General features: G+C 37.2%; 1 protein-coding gene across 1 annotated transcript in view; it reads right to left on the reverse strand.

Moving 5' to 3' along the window:
• klhl5 (kelch-like family member 5) overlaps window positions 1-27,494 on the reverse strand; it is a 46,607-nt gene extending 19,113 nt beyond the window's left edge. Inside the window, exons 1-5 of the mRNA XM_073842361.1 lie at window positions 26,832-27,494; window positions 14,366-14,548; window positions 7,038-7,174; window positions 4,306-4,502; window positions 2,543-2,755 (exon numbers count right to left, since the gene is read on the reverse strand). Of these exons, the coding sequence (XP_073698462.1) occupies window positions 2,543-2,755; window positions 4,306-4,502; window positions 7,038-7,174; window positions 14,366-14,548; window positions 26,832-27,397 (1,296 nt within the window). The 5' untranslated portion in view covers window positions 27,398-27,494. The remainder of the gene's footprint in view (window positions 1-2,542; window positions 2,756-4,305; window positions 4,503-7,037; window positions 7,175-14,365; window positions 14,549-26,831) is intronic.
• Window positions 27,495-27,960: the final 466 nt, after the last annotated feature.

Raw genomic sequence — 27,960 nt, forward strand, 5'->3', positions numbered from 1 at the left:
TCAGTGGAGTGTGTGTACGTGTGTAAGAAGGGAAGAATGTGATAAGGGAAAGAGACGCAACAACATCCTTATCACACTCTCCAGGCTCCAAATGCATCCCATCATTGAGCACACAGCCTCACAGCCCAGCAGAACAGCACTGACCTTCACACACACATAAAGACCACAGATACTATAAGGGCCAAATAGCATTGCTCTATACGAGCACATAAAGGCAAAGGCCTCTAGCTTCACAAGCTCATTTTTACGCATTAACACACAGAATGTGTCAGAATGCAATTCATAATGGAATGCAAGAAAATGTGATTCCATAAGGGAAATTAAGGAAATTAAAAGGATAGTTTACAGAAAAAAATTTAAAATCTGTCATCATTCACTCACCCTCAAGTCCCCATTGACTTTAATACTATGGAAAAAATAGTATGGAAGTCCATGAGGACCAGAAACTGTTTGGTTCCCCACACTCTTCAAAACTGTTTATTTTGTTTTTGGCAGAAGAAAGAAATTCATACGTTTGGAACAACACTTTAAAAAAAGATTTGAACAGGGTGTTTTTGCAGTGATTCCATAGAAGAACCATTTTGGGTTTCCAAAAGAACTTTTCAGTGAACAGTTCTTGAAAGAACCATTTTTTCTTAGTGGGATGAACATCTAAAGGATCTTTTTCCACTATACACTCTTAAAAATAAAGATTATTTATTGGCATCGATGGAACCTTGAACATCCATGGAACCTTTCAAATGCAGAAAAGGTACTCTATAGTCGAAAAAGGTTAGAAACATTAGATGTTCTTCAAAATGGTTCTTTTAAGAACTGTTCACTGAAAGTTTCTTTGGGGAACCAAAAACACCCTTTTGTAACCTTTATTTTTAAGAGTGTAAAGAAACTTTAGTGGTTCCATGGATGTGGAAGGTTTCTTATGGAACCATCAATGGCAATAAAGAACCTTTATTTTTAAGAGTGAACTTGAGGATGAAAAAACAATGACAGGCATTTGTTTTTAGGTGAACTATCCCTTTAAGAGTAATGTGACTTTTTTTACAGGGAGTTTTTTCTTTCAGGTCAATTTTGCCCTTCAGTGAGAGATGAGATATTACACATAATACAACTGTATGCATGTGATGCTAGCTAACTATTTATACCTTTATTAGCGCACACTAGCATTGACAAGTTTTGGATTTGTAAGATTTTAAGTTTTTGAAAAAAAAGTCTCTTATGTTCAACCAAGGTTGCATTTATTTGACTTAAAATACAGTAAAAAGTGTGAAAAGTTATTAAAATTTAAATTCACTGTTTTCTATTTGAATATATTTTGAAATGTAATTTATTCATGTGATGGCAAAGCTGAATTTTCAGTAGCCATTACACCAGTCTGCAACGTCATGATCCTGCAGAAATCATTCTAATATACTGATTTAGTGGTAACAGATTCTTTCATTAATAGAAAGTGCAAAAGAACAGCATTTATTCAAAACAGAAATATTTTGTAACATTATAAATGTTTTACTGTCTCCTTAGAACAATTTATGTAGTAATGCATCCTTGTTGAATAAAGGTATTTTAAGTATTTAAACCAATGACCACAAACTTTGTACTTGCTTAAACTATTTACAATTCTCAACATGCAGCCCACGACTGGTTGCCCACTGAAGCCAAGCAGGGTTGAGCCTGGTTAGTGCCGGGATGGGAGACCTCTGGGGAAGCCCAAGTGCTGCTGGAAGAGGTGTTAGTGAGGCCAGCAGGGGGTGCTCACCCAGTGGTGTGTGTGGGTCCTAGTGCCCCAGTATAGTGATGGAGATACTATACTGACAAAAAAGCACTGTCTTTAGGATGAGACGGTAAAACAAGGTCCTGACTCTCTCATTACAAATCCCAGGATGTCCTGGCCAGATTCGCCCATTGGCCTCTTAATCATCCCCATTTGATTGGCTTCATCACCACCAGTAAGCTGGTGTGTGGTGGGCGTTCTGGCGCAATATGGCAGTTGTCGCATCATCCAGGTGGATGCTGCACATTGGTGGTGGATGAGGAGATTCCCCCCTACTATGTAAAGTGCTTTGAGTAACCAGAAAAGTGCTATATAAATTTAAGGAATTATGAGTCATAAAACCAGTTTTTCAATGATGACAGCCAATTTCCAATGATAAAATATGGTTTGTATGCTCTTAAAATGATCTGGATCACACTGGCAAATACAGTTGATTATCTTTATTTAATCTAAAAAGGAAAATTCCTGAAGATGTTACAAAGATTGTCTGACTTGCTTTAAAAAAGACTTTAAAAAAAGCTCAAAGGCTGTTCTGCATTTTAATGCAAAACTTCAAGAAGCACATGAGCATTAATTACTGTGACTGACGTCTCACTGACTGATCCCTCAATTAACTGATTAGCTGATACATGAATTAATGCAGATTAATGATTTTCTGATGTGGATTTACGGGTATACTTATCAAGCTGTCTGAGCAAGTAACAGCACCGCAGAACCCAAGACTGACTGGCTGACTGGTTGACTGATGGACAGATGGATGTATGCTTGACTGACCTGTGGTTTAAGCAGGGGTAGGCGGATGTGAGCGAGAAGAGCAGGAAGCTGTGATTGACGTGAAGGAGCATCATGGCGGACCCAGCTAAGCAGGGCTGTTACCACAGTTTCCTCTTCTGGTACATTCATGTCGTCAGAAGCTAAAAGCTTCTCTACCTCACATGCAGGCAAGAGCAGAAACTCCTGATGCCTCATGACCTCCATGAAGTGCTCCTAGAGAGAGGCAGAGAGAGAGAGATTATCAGGATTGGTTGATGGAACCAGGGATGTGGCTGTCAAAGCATAGACCATCAGAGTACGTGTGTGTGTGTGTGTGTGTGTGTGTGTTTGTTTTTGTGACATATCAGGACACAAATGTGTGTAATAACATGGGTATGACATAGGTATTACAAGGAGAGGGTGACTTATGAGGACATTGCCCATGTCCCCACTTTTCAAAAGGCTTATAAATCATACAGAATACGTTTTTTTGAGAATGTAAAGATATGCACAGTCTCCTGTGAGGGCTAGGTTTAGGTGTAGGGAAGGTGTAGGGTGATAGCAAATATTGTTTGTACAGTATAAAAACCATTACGTCTATGGAATGTCCCCACAATTCACAAAAACAAACATGTGTGTGTGTGTGTGTGTGTGTGTGTGTGTGTGTGTGTGTGTGTGTGTGTGTGTGTGTGTGTGTGTGTGTGTGTGTGTGAGACTAACGGCCTTTCAGCATAGCAACATACAAAACACACACAGTAAGCGTGCACTCTACTAAGTCGATTTGACAGACAGCATCTGCCAAGAAAATAAATAAACATACAGATGTAAATGGTAGATCAGTGGCACATGATGTTTAGATCAGGTTTGGGCTTGTAGATATTTAGCCATAGTGACAATATATGGCAGCACAGGCTTGTATAGTAATAACATGATCAAAATTTTGCATTTTCCATTGTTTTTTTCCCTTTTTTTGCAGATCTGTTACCCAACATGGCAAAAAGAGTAGTAATACAAAGTGGACAACGGAACTGGACATCATAGCATTGTTGGGGGATGGGAGGGATGAAATTAAAACAAGGAAAAGAAAACCAGATAGGAAACAGCCGCACTGATGGAAAATGGAATATAAGTTTTCAGTGCAGTCTCCATGACAACCCCCCTGTTGTGAACTGTGGGCGGGCTATTATGGGTTATATTTTCTTGAATGAGTTTCCCTCAGGAGCAGTGGAACATCAAACGCCGAGCGGAAAATTTGCAAAGAGGAACAGTAGCATGTCCAATTAAACACACTCGCCTCGTTCAGGGAACTTTTTCAGCACCAGTGCTTCCACGCCTGTTAAAACAGGCTCAATTGCCCACTCATAAACCCACAGACACAGGCACAGACAGCCAGATGGACACAGACGCCTATATATGAATACAAATACACACACTCACTGAGGTAGCCGCCCACCTAGAACACTGAAGGACGAAAAAAAAGACAGCGTGTCTGTAAGTTTAAGTAATGATGTCCTCTAAATCACTTCCAAGTTTTTGACTTGGTGAACTGCAGATGATAAATCCCTCAGTGCACGCTTGGTTGGGAGGAGGACAAACAAAAAGGAATGAAAGAAAAGTGATAAAGGAAGAAAAATGATGCAGAGAGAGAGGGGTGCTCATTGAAGATAAAAAACAAAGAGGTTTATTATTCACTTTCCTGGAGTAGAAACTCCTTTTGACTTTGCCAGCATATCTTTTGTTCTAATTAAGTCAGTTTGTAACTGTTCTCAATGTGTTTTGCTCACCATGGTGTAGTTGTGTGCCACTTTATGGAGGTCCAAGCAGCCCTGAGCATCGGCAAAAGATCGAATGCCCAGACAGTTGGATGGATGGAGTTGCTTCATTAGATAACTGCAGCAAGCCTGAACCACCGCAGACAGCTGGAGAAGACAAGCAGCTGACAACAAACTCTCTATAGTGTCCTCTCTCAACTCCAAACGCCCTGTAGAAAAACAGACAGAGTTTTAGTGTGTAATTGCCATTTATTAGTATGTATTTATTTACAACTATTTTAAGTCATTGAGTTTTTTTTTATTCAGTTACAATGCATTAATTTGATCAAAAGTGACAGTAAAAACTTACAAAAGATTTCTATTTCAAATAAATGCTTTCAAATAAATCTTTTTTTATCATGGTTTACACAGAAGTATTAAAGGAACCGTATGTATGAAATTTATTTCAGTTAATCATAAAATGGCCCTGACATGTCACTAGACATTAAGAAATCATGTTCATTTCAAATACTTATATCACTGACAACAGTGGTCCGGCCAGGATATTGTCATTTAAAAGTGAGAGTTGCAGCCCACGACTGATGTTATTGTTGTCATTTTGTGTTTTGGTCTGAGGCTCCACCCTCCAGCTATCTACCAATCACGAAGTCAGTAGAGTTTCGTCATCCGGGTTGCCAGCTCTGCTCTAGTTACAGCTGCAGCTACGAACGCGTCGGATAAAACATGTATAACGTTACGAAACCTAAAAGACCTCGTTATGAATCCGAAATACGTCGTGACAAAGTCCGAAATAAAACAAGGATTTGTGTAGGAGATGCCTTTGAAAGATGGAGACGGCTGAAAACGGAGAAGAATTTGAAGACAGACGCCAACGTTGCTGATTTTCTCCTGGACAGGTAAGATTCATCTATGTTTGGCTAACTTTGCTTCCGTACACAGTGGATTTTCCACGGTCGGCCGTGCTAAATGCGTTCATAAAAAGCTTTATATCGCACCACTAGCAGGGTATGAAAACAATCTGTGTTCCGACTGAAATGTGGAATTACAGTACATCTTTACGAAATATTTGGCTAATCGCCATTAGTAAATTTTTGCGATACATAATTACTTCGCAAAACATCTCTCGTGAAGCATAAACATAATTAACAGAAGAAAAAAACTTGCCATTGGAAGCTCTAACTGTTTTTAATGCTACTTATGGAGAAATTATGATTTGAAATAATTATTCACCATTATTGTGTATAAATCATCTTTTTCACCTCCCCTGAGCCCACTGATTTTTAACAGAACCCCTGACAGTGGCAGTGCATTTGGTGGGACGTATTTGAGAATGAATGGGGGAAAGTCACATGAGAGGAGGCAGTGCCTCATCACATTATGATTGAATAAAAAAAGTGAACTATATAGCGAACATATGTTCACAAATAAAATATATTGTTTAAATTGTTACTGCCTTAAGTTATTATTAATGAGATACGATGGCGTTTTAGTGCCACGTAAAAAAAAAAATCAAAGATTCTGAGATTGAAGTCATAATATTTCAAGAATAAAGTATTATTCTTATTCTTTATTTTCATAATATAGTAAATATTATGAAAATAAAGTCAAAATATTAAGAGAATAAAGTATAAATATTTAGAGAATAAAGTCGAAATGTTTCGAGAATAAAGTCGAAATTACTAGAATAAAGTCGTAATGTTTTGAGAATAAAGTCGGAATTTTAAGAATAGAGTCATAATGTTTAGAGAATAAAGTCGAAATTTTTAGAATAAAGTTGAAATGTTTCAGCAATAAAGTCCAATTGTTTCAAGAATAAATTTTAAATTTTGAGAATAAAGTCACAATGTTTCAAGAATAAATTTTAAATTTTGAGAATAAAGTCGCAATGTTTCAAGAATAAAGTAGAAATTTTGAGAATAAAGTCAGAATGTTTTGAGAATAAAGTTGAAATTCCGAGAATAAAGTTTAAATGTTTCAAGAATAAAGTCCAAATGTTTCGGGAATGAAGTCAAAATGTTTTGAGAATTAAGACAAAATTCCGAGAATAAATACGAAATGTTTAGAGAATAAAGTCGAATTTTCGAGAATAAAGTCAAAATGTTTTGGGAATAAAGTCAAAATGTTTCAAGAATAAATTTGAAATTTCGAGAATAAAGTCGAAATATTTCAAGAATAAAGTCGAAATTATGAGAATAATGTCGAAATGTTTAAAAAATAAAGTTGAAATGTTAAATCATAGCAATTTATAGCAAAATGCAAACAATGTGTCTTGCAATAAAGTGTTTTTCACATTCTTTAATGTGGCGGGACAGATTGCTGTATTCATGTGAATCAACCATCTTTTCGATTACAATGAGACATTTGTTTCAATAAATTATACTGTTTTCTTTGTGAAAATTCCACCGCCTACTCCGCAAAAACGGATGTGGCGTCCGATCTTTCCTCACATATATTTAATTAAAAAACACTAAAACATTCTAAAGGATGAAGTGGCATATAATTTTATACTTTGTTGCATATATATATATATATATAAATATATATAAATATAACACAGCTCAGCTTTCAAATTTTATTTCAATAAAATGTGACTGGGAGATAAATTTACATTTGATTAAAAAAGAACAATTTTGAGGACTCCTTATTTCAGAACACCACTGATAGTATGGCATTCTACCTTAGTATGTGTGCATGGGTATATCTAACCAAGCATTCCAAACATTCTCTTCCATATAAACACACACCTGTGTAAGCATACTGTACCAGGACCCATAATGCATCTGGATCCACACCCTCCATTTTGATCTCTTCTTGTTTTGCCTCTCGGACATCACTGGTGAACATTGCCGCAAAGTAATCAGACACTGATGAGAGAACCAGTCTAAGACAAAAAGAGAGAGAGAGAAACGATGATTCGATATCTCACTGAGTGCCCGCATGCTTTTACATGCTCTCATTTTTTTCATGCATACTGTTCATCTTCTGGATCACTGAATAGACACTTTTGTATGCTGCAGGTAATGCATAATAAAAAGTTGGAAAAGAAAACAGACAGACTAGAGAAACACAGACAGATAGAGTGGGAGAGAGATTACAGTAAGAGACAGGATTTGAGGATCTGTTAACTGAAGCATGGTAAAATGAGGATTTCCTATTCAAATCCAGCTCTGCAGACAAAGATATTCACATACACACACACTCTCACTCTCAAAGCTTGCGGCTTTAAATCTATTAGACTCATAGCCAAAATGCTAATTACTATATCAAAGAGCAGAATGTGTGTGTGTGTGTGTGCTGCTGGAAATGAAGGCAAACTCTATGAGGTTTGCTTTTGTTTGCTTTACGTATGAAGTTACTAAGCAATTGTATTGTTCTGTTTGCGTGTATGCTAGTTGTGCTTAATTACACTCATAAGAAATTTGATAAGTCATTTACATTAAATACATCAAACCAATTGACGTCCGATAAACCTTATAAACTCCACATTAACACTCAAATAGAAATTTAAAAATGGCTTTTTATATCATTAGCTGTCCAAGATGGTGAACAGAAAAATGGCTTGTGTAACATTAGCAACACATTATTAGCTGTTTGATAATGCAGTCAAGTCAAAGGCTAATGATATCCATTACCATTATGTGTCTAAGGTTGTGCATTACCATTCTGATGCACTGACTTGTAGACGACCCTGTATAATTTACTCTTCTCTTCGGAATCAGTTTCAAACACATATAGCTGAACTATTGCCAGCTGCCACTGTATAGAGTTTACAACTACAGTTAAACGAGTGAAAGTAAAGCATTTAGACTGAGCTTGTGATTGAGTGGAGGCAAGAATTAATTTGAATGTTCATGATATACTAAATGAGGTACAGACAAAGAGCAGGTTTAGAAATTAACATTTCCATTAAGGGTGGGCAATATACCGGCAGACACGATTGATTAACGATAAATCAGCTGTTATTTTTTAACAGTTATTTTTGCTGCTTATAGGCCTTAAATGTTTAAAACACACACTTGTTTGTGTCAAAATGCCCATCTTTGCAAGTATCCTCATAATCACAGTAATTTAGGTCTTAAGTTTAGGACCCAGGTAGCTCTTAAAGTGATAGCAGTCTAATATTCCTGCTGTCTATCATTAATGTCAATCAAAGAAAAAGGTGAGAAAATCTCTCACTGCTCTTGACTGCTCACTTTTGTAACTTTAATAAGATGAAATACTTTTTTAATTGACACAGTTTAGAATATTCAGTGTTTTTATACATTTGATTACTTTATATAATGTATGTAGCTTTGTCCTACTGCATGTAATTAGTTTTGTATTCTAATTTTCACACACGGTTTACTTGTCTTCAGCGAGCTTGAGTTTTTTTTAGACTAGTCTTATTTTTGTGACATTGGCACTATCAAACATTTTGGGAGAAAAGAACATTATATTCTGGCAACAGAATAAAGAACTGTTTATGAATTTGTTATTGCTTTTGACAAATTAGAAAATCAAGACTATGGATATTTCAGTAGCATTTTTTGAGTGTTAGATGCGTTATTGGTAACTGGTTACCAGCACTTAAAAATAATGTTTTCAAATCAAAACTGCTGATAGGGATTTTGTTTCCGAATTTTCATTTAAAAAAATTGGACGACTGAGATTGTCTCAATTCACAAGAATTTCACATGAATCTGCTTTAACATAAAATTGTTAAAGGGGTCATTGGATGCCCATGCAAGTTGATATGATCCTTTAGGTTCTTAATAAAAAGTCTGTAACATACTTTGGTTAAAATTTTTACTTTAAATGTTATTTGTGCTGTAACTTTAGCCGCATTCGTTGCATAACTTGATTACTATCACATTATTAGGAAAGGCAATTTGCAAAGATTTATAAACATAAGCTCACTTCTTCTGTAGGTGAAGCTGGATCACAAATGATTCGCGCGAACATAGATGTATTTGGGTAGATCAGTGAGCACAATCCCTTCAAAAACAAAAGTAATCATCTGCGTCTTCAGCGGCTCAGATATTAGGAGTAAATGATGACTGCTACGTTCATTATTGCAACCAACAACAAAACACCTCAGTGTCACCTGCTCTACCGTCGAAACAAAGGTGGACTGTTTGCAACTCACTCAGGGCGGGTCAACACTAAAACACCAGTGTCAGTGAACAGACGTGGGAGGGGCCTGTGCAAAACTACATCACTCTGACCAGAATCTGTGAACGGCTTGATCTGAGAAAGTGGTTATTTACAGGGATTAAAAAAACACTGGGTGGATTTTTGCATTATAGGGTGGTTGTGTACATACTGCCAAGACACATCTCAGTTCAAACAATGCATACAAGTTAATTTTGCATCCGATGACCCCTTTAAGAATTGCTTTGAGAGTGTGTTCCCTCGCTCTGGCACCACTGAAAACAGGTACATTCAAACACAGAGATATGGAAACATATGAAGCTGGAAATGCTGAATACTCATGCAAGAATTATGATGACAGAATTAATGAGGGAAGAGAAGAAAAGAGAAAGAAAGGGATCACAAATGAGGCTTCAGCAGTAAAGCGGGGAGTGAAAGTACATTAGAGACTGTGAGACTCATTTAGCAGCATGAGTAACACTGAACATTTGTCCTCTGCCACTCTCCTGCACTCTTTCTTTCTGCACTTTCATCACTGAACAGATTGCTTTTAAACCTTTCACTTTACACACAAGCAAAATAGCACTTCTCTGTTTTTTACTCATTTTAGAGTGTCACTGAATTTCTGATTCAGCTTTCTGAAGCTCTCTGAAGCTCTTTCTCATAGTAGCCTGCAAGTCTGTGTGCTAAAGCAAGATTTTAGGGATTTTAGGTTGCAGATGGTGTTCTAGTTAGAAAAAAAAAGTACAAAGGCTATTCACTATAAAGTGTATGTGTGTGCATTTGTGCATCATTATAAATAAAACACCAGCAAAACCTTCCAGCTGCCTGAGGCAGCCCTGCAATCAGCAGAACTATGCCATCAACAAACACGTGGAAACAACACAAAGAGAAGGGTAAAATAATGAAGGAAAGGAGATGATGAGCAGATCAGAGAAGAACGGAATGGAATGCCAATGTATACGGGTATTCTTCAATTTTCTGCCACCTACTATGGTTTTGAAGTATAACTATCAAAGTGTACTTGTTAACACTTGTAGTTAATATATTTTCTGTGTTATTAACACATTTATTCAATACGACAACATAAACGCTATATTCTGTTCCGTGTGTTTACCAAAAACTGATTGGATCAGAGCTGACACTCACAGAGGTCTCTAGTGAAGCATGCGCGTTCATAAGTAAATAATGAAGATAGACCATCTCTATGGGTAATTTATTTAGAAATCAAAACAAATAGAACGTTTAACGAAGGTATTTGCATTATATCTACAGTGAGCGTGTTCCCACGAGTGAAATAAAGTAAAAATGTTAACATGAAAGTTGTTTTATTAATAATTAAATTCGGTGATTGTATTTCCTGTGCATTTTAATGCAGTTTGAGAAATAGATGAGATGAGTGAAGAATGTTGTTACAGAACCTTATTATTATTGTTTTGTTTTCTTTATGTGTGCATTTGTGTATAAAGGACTGAATTTTGATTTAGTTCATGAACTGAGATGGCATACTAAAAAAATAAAAATAAAAACCTCTCTGAGCTGGATTTAGACCTTAAGAAACTGAGCTGGAAAAAAAATGTCAAAAAAAGCAAAAACAGCATGAGTGGAAAGCTGTGGAACCACGGGGGGAATACACAACAACTGTGTCTAATACATTTTTGTTTCACTTTAATAATCATTAACAGTATAAATATTCTCATATGCGACAAAATGCACAAATATATTTTGTAATAGAAATTTTCTAAGCTATGTTTTGTATGTGCATTACACAATATACACAGATCATTTTATATCTGTAATTGAATATACACATAAATGTGGCACAATTTGCATTTGTACTCTGAACTGAAAATATATGTGAATGCACTTTTGCATTTTTAATAACTTTTGAGACTGCTATTCCACAACACTGATTCACATATATACAGTATCTCATAAAAGTGAGTATACCTCTCACATTTCAGCAATTATTTTAGTATATCTTCTCAAGGGACAATATTGTAGAAATGAAACTTGGATATATTTTAGAGTAGTCAATGTGCAGCTTAGCAGTATAGACTTACTGTCCTCTGAAAATAACTCAACATACAGCCATTATTGTCAAAATAGCTGGCAACAAAAGTGAGTACAATCTAAGTAATAACAGCAGTATGTTGTTTAACCATGCAAAGCCACATGTCCTTTTAATCATGTTTATGTTTTTGTCTGCTCGACAGGACAATACAAAGTTGTGTATCTAGTATTAAACCAGTAAAAACCACTAAATGTTCAACCTGACACCTCATGGCAAAGAACTCAATGAGGAATTGAGAATTGTTGCTCTTCACAAAGATGGCTATTAGAGGTTCAGTAAAACCCTGAAACCGAGTTACACTACAGAGGTTTTCCATGGTTTCCATTCGGAACAGGCTTTGCAAGGGTCGATTAACGAAGTTGAGCACTTGTTCTGTGCGTCAGGTGCAGAACCTGGCTTCAAAAAAGGGGCATGAGTGCTGCCAACATTGTTTTAAAGGTTGCAGAAGTAGAAGGTCAGCTTGTCAGTGCTTAGACCATACGCTGCACACTGCAACAAGTTGGTTTGCATACTGGGCATCCCAGAAGGTCTCATCTGAAGCTGGCTTACAAGAAAGCCCGCAAACAGTTTGCTGAAGACAACCTGTCCAATAGCATGAATTACTGGAACCATGTCCTGTGGTCTGATGAGACTATAAGATAAACTTGTTTGGCTCAGATGGTGTCCAGTATGTGTGGCAATGCCCTGGTGAGGAGTACCAAGAAAATTGTGTCTTCAAGCATGGTGGTGGTAGCATCATGGTCTGGGGCTGCATGAGTGCTGCTGGTACTGAGGAGCTGCAGTTCACTCAGGGAAACATGGATTCCATTATGTATTGTACATTCTGAAGCAGAACATGACGCCTTCCCTCCAGAAACTGCCGAACTGCAGTTTTCCAACATGATAATGATCCCAAACACACCACCAAGATGACAACTGTCTTGCTGAGAAAGCTAAAGGTGGCCAAGTATGTCTCCAGACCTGAACACTATTAAGCACCTGTGGGGCATCCTGAAGTGTAAGGTGGAGAAGCACCACGTGTCTAACATGGAAGAGGATCCCAGCAACAACCTGTGCAGCTCTGGTCAATTCCATGCCCAGGATGATTAAAGCAGTGCCAGCTAACAATGGTGCTAACACAATATATTGACACTTTGGACAAGTTCATTTAGAGTGTACTCAATTTTGTTGCCAGCTATTTTGACAATAATGGCTGTATGTTGAGTTATATTCAGAGGACAGTAAATCTATAATGCTATACAAGCTGCACATTGACTACTCTAAAATATATCTAAGTTTAATTTCCAAAGTATTGTCCCTTGAGAAGATTTACTAAAATGGTTGCTGAAATGTGAGAGGTGTACTCACTTTTGTGAGATACTGTAAGTAGCTTTATTATTTACCACAGACACACAGTAAAAATGAATGCTGTTTGTGTCCGAGGTCACATCTCAAACGTCCACCTCTCCATTAATCTAGAAACTCTCACATGAAAAATGGTGGCTACATGGCTGTCAATCCATCAGCATCACAAGGGAACCTTGCTTGTCAAATGCGACACCTCTCATTAATAATATCAAAATCTGTATGTCACAACCACATGACATTTGCTTAATATTGATTTCAAACTCACAAGCTGAAAATAGACTAAAATTAACCGCTTTTCCCTTCAAACAACAGAAAAAGAAACACAAATTTTTCGTTTAGATTTAGTTATTTCAGGTTGGGCCTAAATACCTTTCAGCCTCTGCTACCGCAATATATGAGAAAAACTAGGAACACTACTGTTATATCATATACAAACAGAAAGTTAAAGGTCTTCACAGCAATCGGTCAAAATAAAAGTTCAGTTTAACTTGAAGAAAATGTGACAAAAATATATTATTTAATGTGCTGAGAGTACTACTACTACTACTAATACTACTACTACTAAACAATAATAAAACATAATCTTTTAAGTAGTATTTACCAGAATTTTTGTTTTATTTTTTCTAAGAATTTATTTACTTGAAAAATGTAAATACACAAAACAGTATTTCTAGGGGAAAAGTAAATAAATATTCAAATCAATTAGAGATGCTTTTGATTATTAAAATTTTATGACACCATTAAAATGGAATCCAAAAAATTTATGGAAAACACAGAATTTAGTAAGAAATAAAAACAGGAAAAAACATTTCATAGGGCCTTAAAAATAAAATTTTTGCTGTTGAATTGGGGTCGTTTGAAGATGTTATTTAATTGAACATTTTAATTTAACCATTTTTTTTTAAATCTAGGAAATATAAAATGAAAAAAACTGAATACAGAAAAAAAAATTATTCTGAAAAAAATAAAACAGAATTTGGATTTCATAGGACCATATATAGATTATGTCTCTGCTCCATCTCTATAACAGGCACTACTCTTTATCAAAAACAATACTCAAAATAATACCATGACAGTTTCAAAAGTCCAAAGTTTTATTCGTCAAATTCAGAAAGTGCAATACTTGCTGACAATGAACTGTGCTATAAATGTGCCACTGCTGCTACATTCAGCAGTAAATTGTAACTACCATCACTCATCTCCAGCATCTCCAGGGCATTTATGAATCAGCAGCATGGACTACATCTACTCCGATCTTGTCAGAGGCCCCACACAGAAGAAAAACCTGTCACTGGATTTACTTAAGTTTTCGTGGTTTAGTGGTTGAAGCTACATGTATTTGGTTCAGCTAAATGAGAATGTGATAACATCTGTACTGTCTTTACAATGTTTTACAGAGAAGGCTCCACCATTATTTGCTGCACACTGGTTTATTGTTTCTGCTTGTAACTTAGTGGAAATTTCAGGGATTGGTTGTGATTTCAATGAACCACATGTGTGTGTGTACTGTTTGTTTGTTACCTGTGTGCTGGTATTCTGCGGTCTCCAGCGAGGAGGACAACATCACAGAGTTTCCTGGTCCTCAGGTAGGCCTCCATCCGTCTGAAGGTGTGTTCAGCGTGACTGTGTGCCTGGAAATGCTCATCTGACACACACGGCTCCATCGAAGCACATGAGGACAAAGTCGCACTGCTGTTAGACGTTCTGAAAAACACACATGCACTAAATTAGAAAATTCTGAATCAGCAAATTGTAATTATTTTACCAAATAATAAGAGGGGTCATACAAAAATGCATGTTTTTTTAAAAGATGTTTACATATAGTCCACAAGAGAAAATCTTAGTTGAATGTATAAAAATTATCTCGATCAAAAGTTGATTTCTAATACTGTGTTGTTACTTGAATAATCCACAGCTGTGGGGGGTTTTTTGTCTAGTGATAGTTGTTCACCAGTTCCTTGTTTGTCCTGAACAGTTAAACTGCCCACTGTTCTTCAGAAAAATCTTTCAGGTCCCACAAATTCTTAGTTTTTTTAGCATTTTGGGGTATTTGAACCATTCACAACAATGACTGTATGATTTTGAGATCCATCTTTTCACACCAAGGACAACTGAGGGACTCATATGCTACGATTACAGAAGGTTCAAACACTGATGCTTCAGAAGAAAACACAATGCATGAAGAGCTGAGGGGGTGAAAACTTTCGAACAGAATGAAATTGTGTACATTCTTCTTATTTTGCCTAAATATCTTTTTTCTTTTCACTTAGTACTGCCCTTCAGAAGCTACAGAATATACTTACATGTTTCCCAGAAGACAAAATAAGTAAAATTTACCCTGATATTTGAACTCACCCCCCAGCTCTTAATGCATTGTTTTTCCTTTTGCATGATCCTTTTTATTTTGGTAAAATGTTAAACATTTTGCAGATTCTGTGAGGTGTATGTAAACTTTTGACTTCAACTGTATATGTTCACTCTTATTTAAGCATTATTAATAAAATTAAAGGATTAGTTCACTAAAAAATGAAATTCTGTCATTGATTACTCACCCTGATCTGGTTCCAAAGACCTTCATTCATCTTCGGAACACAAATTAAGCTATTTTTTTTATGAAATCTTAGAGCTTTCTGATCCTGCATGTTAATTTGTTTAGACCAACATGAAGTTGAGTAATTAATGACAGAATTTTCACTTTTGGGTGAACTATCCCTTTAAGAACCACTGCTTTACAGAAACATATGGGGACCTCCCCAAGTCTGCAACTTTCTTATGGGCCTTGGGCGCTGACATTCCCAGTAACTTCAACCTCAGTTCAAGCACTAACTGCTTAATTGGACTAACATATCAAAGACTTGAACAACAGTAACAAATGTCGTTTCACAAAAAAATCAAAATCGTTTTAAACACAGCCGTAAACTTTCCTTGCAAAATTAGGGCTACACACACTCAGAATTACACACACATGCACACGATCAATGGATGGATAAATATAGAGGGCTTTAGAGAGCTGTTAGTAATTAGCTTTGATGATGAAGCTGGCCATGAAATACACAAAGCAATTTAGCTTGTTCCCAAACGGCTGTCGTCTCTACTGCCTCTCACTCTCTCTCTCTCTTTATCCCTCGCTTCCTGTCATTCTTGTCTCCCTCTTTCCTCCGTCTCTGCAGATTGCTTTGCAATCCCCATTTCCCATGTTCACACTTATTTTCTCTCCCTTAATGGTGCTCTTGTGAACACATCCCTGTAGTAGAAATTCTGTCCACATTCAAGGCTGCAGAGCTTTTGATTCATTCAGGATCCTTTATAATGAATAGTTCTCGCTGTAATTAATCACAATAGCCAGCAAGTGAGCCTGCAGAGAAGCCGATAGTAAACTCTAACTGCCTGTTCTTTCCAATGAATCACAAGTTAACAGTCAAATATGCTCAAGCACCGCAATGCAAGACATTTTCAGCTATGTCTGTTATTGAGAACCAGAGTTTCAAGTTTGTGAGACTGCTATGTCAGCAAAATCAGTCTAATTACCCACTGGCAAAGCAGATTTTTGTTGTAAGAAATGGTATTAGAATCAAGTAACACAGTTTCATGTTCTCAGTAACACTTAGCAAGTGTTCATTACGGCCCTGAGTATTAGCTATTGGCATAGTTAATGTAAACCCATTTGTAAGGTTGAAAGATTTTTCTGTTCAAGAGGAAAACTAATTTATGTTACAATCATAATTTAACAGCATTGGATTTTTATTTTAAAGACAGTAATACTCAACCATTCAAAAAGGGTGATTTTTTGACTGAACAAATGTGAAGCTGCTAACTTAAATCGATATTAAAGTTAAAATGTCTCTAAAGGAATCACAACTTGAAGGCAGATCCATTTCTAAGGTCTTGAGAGGTCACACTATTGGCAAATATCAGTAAAGGGAACAGCAGTGTGTCGCAGTGAGGGTCTCTGGGGTTTCAATGTGCTCAGCAGCAGGAGATAACAGCAGTCAAACTACAACCTTTTATAAGCCAAGATCTCTCAGCCTCACAGACCATGATCAAATGGAAAATCTATTTCATTCAAGCAGAAAGTTCAAAAAAGAGCCCTTTCACGCGCGCACACACACACACAGAGCTTTCAATCAGCCATTTGAAAAGAAGACAGATGGTGAGATGATGAGAAAGAGTGAGTATATTTGAGCTCTCAGCTTCAAATCTTTTAAAAGCAATTAAACACTTGCAGTCAGATGAATGTAGGAGCCTAGTCTATCAAGAACCGGAGGGAAAGAATGAGAGAGATAGGGGAACAAAATTCATGGAGAAGACTTTTCATGGAGATTTGAGAGCTATGGCAGAGGGCAAGATATTTAGATAACAATTCTTACATTTTGTCTCCTAAAATGGTTTCAGAAAACCTGGAACATAGTGCTCAAGTCAGCCAATGCAGTGTTTTTAGGGCTTTTTTGGTCCAAAATCACTTCTGTTTTATGGAAAAGAGTAGCAATGTAGTCAGGACTGGTCAGCGCATTCAAGTCTGAGTAGGTTTAATATGAGACAAGACGACGGTCGAGTCCAATTCAAGATGAGTCACGATTAATATATAAATTTTCTCTGAAATGAATGAAGCAATTTTTCATATCAGTGGCTATAGCCATGTTTCCATTACCCTTCAAAATGTGAATTGAAAATACGGTCAATGGAAATACGTCAATTTCGCAAAAACTGTCATACATCGTAGAAAAGTTTTTACGCTCACATGAGGTGATTTGTATTTATACAGCGCAAAACTCTTGTTCGAAAAAGTCTCCTTCGATTACAAATAATGGCTAGTGCGGTGGCTGCAATAAACTTTTAGAGCCATCGCCATGACTTATCGTAAGAGGAAAAAAAAACTTTTAGTTGCATAACGTTGGTTAATAAAAACGCTGTCAATTCACAATATTTTTTATTGACATTTATAAAATAATGAAAAAATGTATAAAATATTGTGTATAAAAAGTTTTGCACAAATCTGTAAAGGAAACCCAGCTTGTGTTTTCATTTCAACCATTTTTATGCACATTTTGATATATTGCATTAGAAACGAGTGATGGAAATGGCTAATTTTGGGGGAATATTTTTATGCTCACTTGAGATTTTTTTTAGACTTGTGCGAAAAAGAGAATGCAAATAATTGGAGACGAAAATGCATTTGGAAAGGAAAAGGAAAGGATTTAAGTTTAAACTTGGCATATTAATTCATATGTAGCAAATGTGGCTAATGAACCCATGTGGCTATTTGGCTATTTTAGCTGTTGGTGTATTTCACATTTTTATTTACTGTTGATTACTAGGTTACAAATACCATTGTTATCCACTCAAACAACTTGATGGAAATGCACCTACATTTTTTTTTTTTTTTTTTTGAAAACTGAAAAGATTTACTATGTTTGCATGGAAACCCAGTTTGTCATGTGTGCTCTGGTCCAGAGACACAATAGTACATAGTTTTGTAGTTTTGTCATGTTAATCAGGCAGTTTGAAAAAAGTTCAGGCCATGTTATTTACATCAGTTGTAGGATATAGCATATTTTATAATTACTCATTTTTATAGTTATTAGTTGCATTTAGTATTAAACCAGAAATAGATTTTAAAATATAGCTGCAAACAGCTAAAAAAAAAAGCATTTTTGGCAAATGCAGTTTTTTTTACGTTTATGACTGTTATAGCACTAGCTGTGGTCCAATCTTCTTAAAACATTGCATGCTTGTTTAGAATCACCTATCACATGTGCTCACCAGGCTTTGTGAAGTTTTGAGTTTTACTTTAGGCTTTATAGGATTTTGTGTAAATTCGGACAAGCCATTTTGTAAACGACCCGTTATAGCTTCCCAAAGCATAAATTTAAAAAAAATAATAATAATTGACCTAGAGAGTCAAGACAATTGTACTGCATTGTACTGTGGTCTTAGATTGAGCTTTTACATAAATGTTCTGAATTTGGCAGAGATATCTTATTATGTTCAGGGGTTATAGGCATTTTACTAAAAGTAGCAGTGCCCCTTTCAAACACTGTGGTGCCTTTTGTGACGGTGAGTCAAAAGTTCAACTTTGTTTGATAATTATTGATATTCACTGGTTTTAGATCAAGCGAAAAACCTAAGACTAGTTTGAAAAAGTAGTATTTTCAAAAAATGCAAAATACCCGAAAATTTCGCCAGGCTCACAATCGAATCTGAGCCAAGGATTCCAATGACATAAGACACTTGAGCCTGCGATTGACGGTCTAAGAGTTACGAGCAATTTTGTACTTTTGATCGCTGTAGCGCCCCCATCAGGCCAATTGGGGCAAGCCTTTGTCACTTTGTAGCCGGTGTGAGTGCTATCATCCTTCCAAGTTTTGGAAGGTTTGGTCTGCACGTCAGTTGCTGATGCGTAAACATTCTAACAATTACAACAGGGTTTCAGCGCTATGCGCTTGAACCCCTAAAAAAGGTTAATTCAATACAACTGAGTGAAAAATAGTGCTTTGTTGTAGTGACTTGTCATTTGGTCCAGTAAACAAAGGGTTCTTCAGTTTGACTGAAGACTGAGTCCATAACAAGACCAAGTCCAAGACCATGAAAACAGGGTCTTAGATATTTTTGAAAGCAGTCTCAAGTACTACAACACTGGACAGGAGCAGAATTGGCATTTTTAAAAATCCCTCAGTTCAGGTTTCACAGAAGAAGGAAAGCCATGTGGGTTTTAGATGACATGAGGGTGAGTAAATGACTGAAATTTTTGGGGAGGGTTAACTGTTCCTTTAATACAAGTATTTTGAAAGTAAGAGAAGCAGACAGTAGGAAGCGTGCAGATGCTGAGACGAACTGCAGAGATTCCCTCTCTTAAGCGCTTTAGTAAGTTATGGGTAGCAGGTTTTCAGCCTCTGGCTCTTCTCAATGCCAAAATAATTTAGTCTCATATGAAAACAGAGACTAGAGGCAACATAAAACACATACACACACATATCTATCTTATACACAGCAAACACACAGGCAAATTCACAATCCTCCAAACACGACCTACCAAAGTAAACATCACACAAACCCCAGCACGAGCACAAACACACAGGAGAGAGGCAGCAAGTTATCTCAAAAAGCCAGATAAACACCTGCCAGTTCCTGAACATCCCCAGTGGGCACTCGTCCATTCATATTTGCACTCTTTTTCTTACTCCCTCAGTTTCCTTTTCAACGAATATCCTCCTTATTTCCTGTCTTCCTCCTCTGTTCTTCGTCAAATGTTAGGGAGTAACAGTAACTGAAAGAAGTGACGCTACTGTAGCCAAATTCTACAGTATGACAGCATTCACAGCAATGATTTTCAATAACAGCCTTCTTTTTCCAACAGATACCAGTGTAACAAGTTAAAACGCTACAGATCTGTTATTATATCACATTGATTACACAACTGATAGCAAATTAAAGCAAGAATTTATGATAAATAATTCTACATTTGATTGATAAACAGACAAACAGCATTTTGTCTTAGTTAATCAGTTCGTTTGTAGAGGTAAATCAAGTGGTTTACGAAGAATTAAAACCACTCATTTATGTGAATCGTCTAAACAAATCCAGGCAAAAATTGGAGGCAAAAAAATCCACTTAAATTTAACTGGAAAGTTTAATGCTGTCATCTTAATATATAGCCTCTATAAAATGTAATAATGCAAGTTCACTTGGAAATCTACAGTTCCAAAGCAGCTTCTCCAACACTGTTTGGCTCTTTTACTTAATCACTCCAGTATTTCAGTCTCTATGCCATTGTTAGTTTCCATATGCCTTTAAGCATAAGGCTCTCTTTCTCTCTCTCTACCTCTTTCTTATTTTATGAGTATTCTGCTCTATTTTCTAAACCTCATGCTGTCAAAAGATCTGACATTGAGTCCTTCAAAATGAAAAGTTAATAAATGCATATTCATGTCTGATCACTTCAGTTGAGGTTAAAGGGAAGAGAGGTGGTTTCCCGGCTATAATGAGCTCCGCTGATATGTGCTGTCATTTCAGAATGGATTTGAGCTGAGATTACGGCACCATTTGGAGATCTGGATCAGATTTAAGCCTCTATAGGCCAATTCAGAAGGGAATGGGGGAATATATCAGATGGAGAGGGAAAAAGAGGGATTTTACATTTTATAAAAGTCTGGTGAGCATTAATTATGTAAATGCATTTCAAACAGCATCTTACAAGACTCTGAGTCTTATTCTACAAATGGGTGTACATAACCACACATTCATATTGACAGCTTCATGCAGATGAGGAGACATAGAACGCCAAAGAAGGGGAATAAAAAAGGGTAAAGAAAGAGGAAAAGGAAGGAAGAGGAACTGAAAGGGGAAATGGTGTCATGTGGGCAATTAAAGACAAGGCGTTCAAAATATCAATTCAATTCCCAACCAACTAACTCAAATCATGACACATACAAGAAACATGTTTTAACCTGTCTGATAGAGCTGGTATAAAAATCCATCTCCTACTGTTCTTGTTTATAGATGCCTTTTATCCATAAACACAAAAGCTCTTTTCTAGATTTTGAGCCAAGACACTTTTAAGGACAACACTGTTTTGAGGTTTCAATGGTTGAGGGAGGGTTAAGGGGTCCAGGACACCCCATTTGAGTTAAAGGACTCTCCCATAAGAACAAAGGAAATGAGAAAGAAAAAAAAGTTGAATGATTGCCATTTTATGATTGTTTTCCATTGTTACATTTTTCATCAGTGTACTGTAAGTACTGTACGTGTGAAGCATTTATAGAACTGGACAGACACTTAGGATCCTCATTTTCATATGATAATAGCAATGTCACAAATGTTCATTTTATTTTTTTTAAATTACTATCCCTACCCTGAAAGCACACATCTTGGAGACATCTAACTGACATCTGCGTACATCTGCAAGACATATTTTTTAGTGTTTGCTCATCTGCAATACACGTCTATAGGATGTTTCATAACAGATGTCAAAAAGACGTCCATTAGATGTCTTAAGGAAGTTTATGATGTAAAACTGTTTCTTACAGACGTCTATCAGATGTTTGTACACAGCAGATCTTTAATAGACATCTTGCAGATGTACGTGTGCTATTTGGGTATGTTTACCTTTGTTCAGTCACATTTATCACACACTAGCAATTTCTTCTCTTCCTTCTCGTTAACATGCGTCAAAGACTGACATGGAAGAGAAGAAATTGTTGAATAAAGTCAGGGTTTTTTGTTTCCTTTTAGGTTCATAAAATTAAGGTTGAACCACTGATGTCACACAGACTATTTTAACAATGTCCTTACTACCTTTCTACAGTACGGTAAACGCCAAATACTAATATTTGAAATTATTTAACAATTAAGATACTTGTGAAATTAAAACTGCCAGTAGGTGGCTGCAAGTCACAAGTGAGTCATTGCGATTGAACCGAATCATTTAAAAGGGTCATCGGATGCCCATTTTCCACAAGTTTATATGATTCTTTAGGGTCTTAATGAGAAGTCTATAACATTTCTCAATGGTAGTGTAAAAAAACACTTTTTTTAGCCCCTTTTAGAGCAAGCTATTCTGTTGCATGTTCCTTTAAATGCTAATGAGCTCTGCTCGCCCCGCCCCTCTCTGCTGTGGGCTGACGAGCCGTAAAACGCATTTAGCCACGTTTAGCTGCGAAATTTGCTAACTACCACATTATTAAAAAAGGCCATTTGAAAAGATGCATAAAAAAAACTTATATTCACTTCTGCTGTGGGTGAAGCTGCATCATGAATGATTTGCATGAACATAGACACATATGTAGATCGGGATCGGCGCCGTCCTTTCAAAAACGAAGGTAACTTTATTCTCTGCATCTTCAGCGGCTCAGATGTTGGGACTAAATGATGACTGCTATGTTCATTATTACCGTATTTTCTGCACCATAAGGCGCACCGGATTATAAGGCGCAGTCTCAATTACGGGGTCTATTTCTGTACTTAACCCATACATAAGGCGCACCGTATTATAAGGCGCATGCTAAAACATATGGTCTACAAAAAAGGTAACGGAAGCAAAACTGAGTTTAGTTGAACTTTATTCTACTATTTAACAATACACTCACATTATTTTTAATCAATCTTCTCCCACAAATCCATCAAAGTCCTCATCTTCTGTGTCTGAATTCAACAGCTGGGCAATTTCGCCATCAAACATGCCGGGTTCTCGCTCATCATTGTCAAAGTCAGCCTAACAAACAAATGTTAAGCGTACGTACTGTACGTATTACGTCCCTGTGTCAGCGGGAAATGGTCTGACAGTCAGTCAAGCGGAGCGATTACCAAAGTCGCACAACATTTTTACAGATTTTGGAACAATTCGCTTCAGAAGGCCTTTATTAACCCCTGGAGCCATGTGGAGTACTTTTTATGATGGATGGATGCACTTTATTAGACTTCAAAATCTCAACACCCATTCACTGCCATTATAAAGCTTGGAAGAGCCAGGACATTTTTTTAATGTAACTCCAATTGTTTTCGTCTGAAAGAAGAAAGTCATATACACCTATGGCTTGGGGGTGAGTAAATCATGGTTTTTTTTTTCATTTTGGGGTGAACTATCCCTTTAAGATTACTAATATTAGTTATATTATCTACTAGGTAATGAAATTTGACATTTTTTACTTGATAAAAATGCAATAAAGAGTTTTGCGCATGTTCACTAAATAGGTTCCCCCTGTCCTGGTCCTACTCATCCCTCTGAACAACAACAACAAAAAAGATTTTGAAAGAAGATCACTAAAAATGAAAATCTTCATTGCTCTATAGTTGGGAGTAGAATGAATCGTGTGCATGTATGCGTGTCAACATAAATGGAAGTGTGAGCTGGAGGCGGATAGGAGAGAGGGAGAGCCCTGGTTTGAATGCTTAACGGATATCAGATGCTTTGCCCCATTATCTCAACATCGTAATTGCCGTTTTCAGTCGGCTAGACTGTTTCCTTCATCTTCCTGTCTCTCTCTCCTTCCATCACTCTTTCGCTTTCTTGTAAGTCATAAACAACCCCAGGGCCTGGAGGCTTATGGAGTCACACTTGAATCCTCAAATAGTCACTACCTATTTGAGCATCAACTGTAACAAACCTTGTGTTTGAAATAACAAAGAGTTAGTGGTTGAAAGCACATGCGTATGTGGTTAGTGAATGTTATGAAAAGCGTGAGGAGGGGCCACCTTCACTAAAGTACTTTTGGAGGACAGAAAAACAAAATCACTGTGTCTATGTGTCTATAATCTCATAAAATAAAATATTATTTCCGATTTTCGAAATTTCATCTTTAAATCAAAGTCTCACTGTAAGAGAATAAAGAGACATGCAGTTCTCACGGTTTTCAGATTCTGTTTTGCTTGTGTGTGTGTTTGTGCAGTTATCTCTTCCTGATATGAACTGTAAGGAGCAGAAGCAATAGGTTCAATCTGCCGTCTCCAAGGTGATGAGTGACTAAGTGCCTTTCAGAGCTTAACCACACTGACAGACCCACATCCTTCACTCACACAGAAACAAAACCCTAGTAAACATACCCACTCTCACATAGGCTAGTACCAGATTACAAAGTATACGGCACAATCAAACAAGAAACACTGCTACTGGCACATATTTATAGGTCATTACTAAGCGTCGGACACAGAATGAGTCGTCAAGCCCAAGAATGGAGTATCAAATCAGGAACCAGACACGCTTGCACATACACAGTCTCTTTTCAATCACAGAAAGCATGTACTGTAACGTTCTGCAATCTCATAAAGCATTGCAACACCTCACAAGTCTGTTTTCATCTTTCGAATTCTCACATAAAAGACTCACAGCTGCTCATCACGCTAAAGATCTGTGAAGGAACATTACGCACAATTTATGTACACACCACTCCCTCACCGAGGCAAAAGTGTTTAGTGGAAGTTACATCATGTTTGCTCTACTACGCGTATAGTAAGTGAGCTAATGCATCAAAGGTAAGTTAATGGATTTTCATGTCGTCATGATGCAACAAAAGCAGCATGAATTTAAGAAAAAAACTAATTCTGTCATTGTTTCTGAACCCTCATGTTGCTCCAATACTTGCTTTCTTCTGTGGAATACAATGAAGAATTTTTTGTATAAAATGAAGAAAATTATGATTCTTCAAGATGTCAAGCTTCAAAATGGCAAAACCATAAAAAAATCTCATAATGGTCTAATAAGTCACATATTACATTCCAAGTCTTCTGAAAATCTTGACATCTAGTCTTCCATGTAGCAATCATAAGATTTCTATGAATGTCTGATTTGTAAACAAATTATGTTCCAGACTGATCTTTCAAAGAATCACTTGATCTAATCACTGCATTACCCAGAATCACTGTAAGCCTATTGGTGCAAATGGTTTCTAGGATCTATGCTTTTGGGAAATGCAGCCTTGAATGATTCACTCATGAATCAAACTGACAAAGTCAGTTCAGCTCACTAACTCAGTCTAGTCTCAGATGTTGATAGCTCACAGGTGAGACGGTTAAATTATGTGAATGCATGTTGATTGACATGGAGGAGAAGAAAGTGTTAAATAAAGCATTGTCGCAGCCTCATAACAATTCAGTTGAACCACTGATGTCACATGGACCTTTACCTTTCTGTCCCTTGAACGTGGTAATTACATTGGTGTCTATGTAGGGTCAGAAAGCTCTCAGATTTTATAAAAACTTATCTTAATTTGTGTTCCAAAGATGAAATATGACCAATATGTTCCCCTGGACCGCAAAACCAGTCATATAGGTCAATATCTTTTAATAAATAAGCTTTCCATTGATGTATGGCTTGTTAGGAAAGGACAACATTTGAAAATCTGGAATCTGAGGGTGCAAAAAAAAAACAAAATACTGAGAAAATCACCTTTAAAGTTGTCCAAATGAAGTTCAGAGCAATACATATTACTGATCAAAAATTAGGTTTTGACATATTTACAGTAGGAAATTTACAAAATATCTTCTTGGAACATGATCTTTACTTAATAACCTAATGATTTTTGGCATAAAAGAAAAATCAACAGTTTTGACCGATGCAATGCATTGTTGCCTATTGCTACAAACATACCCGTGCAATTGGTTTTGTGGTCCAGGGTCATATATAACATGCAAGAGTTAGACTTTTGCTGTACTTTTGTATCCTTTTTTAGGTCTGACATCTTCAGTCACCACTTATTGTTATGAAAAGCAGAGGTTAACACCACACTTGATGTACCATAATAGCTATACAGAACACATTCGATAAGATATACGCAATAATCTAAGAAATATGACTGATAAATTCAGTCAATTAAATTTCACAAACCAGAGGTATGGTGCAGTTCTTCCTATAACTGTCACCATTTGCTTTTTCACTATTTCAAATCATCCTTTTAGCCATCACTAGCTCATTACATTTTTCTGTGGTGTGACAAATTAATTTTTATAAGTACAACTATTCCATGCAATTTCTCAATGAATATGAGATCATAAATCTTAATGCTTAATTAAGAATTTTGTCACACTGCAGAACATACTCTATCAGCTTCCCAAAAAATATTCATAATATTCAGTGTACTCTATATTCAACATCATCTACAACAGCACAAAAGACACAGACTGTACTACACTATCATAGATTATGAACAAATTCCACATTTTACACACTAAAGAGAAAATTGTAAAGCAATCCACATTAATGAAAAAAATTAAATCCATGCACACTGGCGTACACTTACAGTCTGTGAGTGTTTCAAAGTTAAAGATGTACCTAATAAAAAGCTAAATTTGTTTTTGTCATTCAGCTAAATATTTGAATACACCATATGCACTATTTATCACACAGAGAGAGTGTAAGGAAACAAAAAGGAGAGCTCTGGTAACATAGTTTAATCTTAATAGAAAACATCTGGCGATGCATCTGTTGTGAAGTGGCACCAGCTCAGTACAAGCGCCCTGCTGTGCTCGACTGGAACCACACCAGTAATGCTTCCCATACCTGCAAGAGCTGGAGTCAGACTCCACGTTATTATTGTTCTCCTCGTCTCCAGGGGCAGGGGCGTCTTTTATACGCGTGGACTGCTGCTGCTGCTGCTTCTGCTTCTGGTGCTGCTGCTGTTGCTGCTGCTGCAGGAGCGGCTCCAGGCTCTCGCTGGAGCGCGAGTGAGCCGGGAAGACCCAAGGCGCCGGCGGGGAGCTCCGGCACTCCTGTTGGCTCATGGACCGAGGACACGCGGAGGCAACTACCACCGCTGCTGCTGCTGCGGAGTGCCCGCTATTTGGACCCGAATCTCCAAACTTTCGATTGTTGTTTATGTTGGAGGAAGAGTTGCCGTTACTCGAACTGGCACCGGCGGCGGCGTTGGAGTTACTGCAGCCGCCGAGGGAGGGCTGATCACCGCCGGATGAGGAGCCTCCGGTCCCCCGGCTGCTTCCACCGCTGCTGCTGAAGAGATCTCCCGAAGGCTGGTTACCGGGAGAAGGAGGAGATGTGGGGTGGCCGAACCATCGCCAGCGGATGCGCAAGATCTGTTTAACGTCAAAGTCTTTCCTGGGATTCGACATACCCGAGACTCCGGTAACGGGAGACGCGGGGACGGAACGACGAGCCTCGTTATCCGTGATTGTCTTGGTAACGGAGCACGCGTGCACTGCTGGCTAAGATCACGAGACGACGTGTAGAGTGAGACTGAGTATGGAGGGGGAGATGGAAATACACACCTCTCTCTCTCTCTCTCTCTCTTTCTCACTCACTCGCTCCATCGCGCGCTCTCTCTCTCTCTCTCTCTCTCTCTCTCACACACACACACACACACACACACATACACACATACACACAGAGAGTCAAAGACGTAATCTGTGCGGTAAAACCTCTTATGACACTTTTCAATGACCTGCGTACATGAATATATAAAATACTCAAGCTAATATCTGTCAGCCAAATGCCAAATCAATTATTGACATGATTTCATTGACATAAGATCATTATAGACGATGATGACTTTAAAATTACATGTGGAGTAGTCTATAAACATGTTATGAATAGCGTATTATTAGAATTACTTATCAATAGCCTACCTAAAGAACTCATTTATTTTTGCTATAAAATGTTTTTACAAATAAACTAA

This window comes from Garra rufa, chromosome 6 (genome assembly GCF_049309525.1).
Source record: "Garra rufa chromosome 6, GarRuf1.0, whole genome shotgun sequence".
In the NCBI taxonomy this organism is placed as follows: domain Eukaryota; kingdom Metazoa; phylum Chordata; class Actinopteri; order Cypriniformes; family Cyprinidae; genus Garra; species Garra rufa.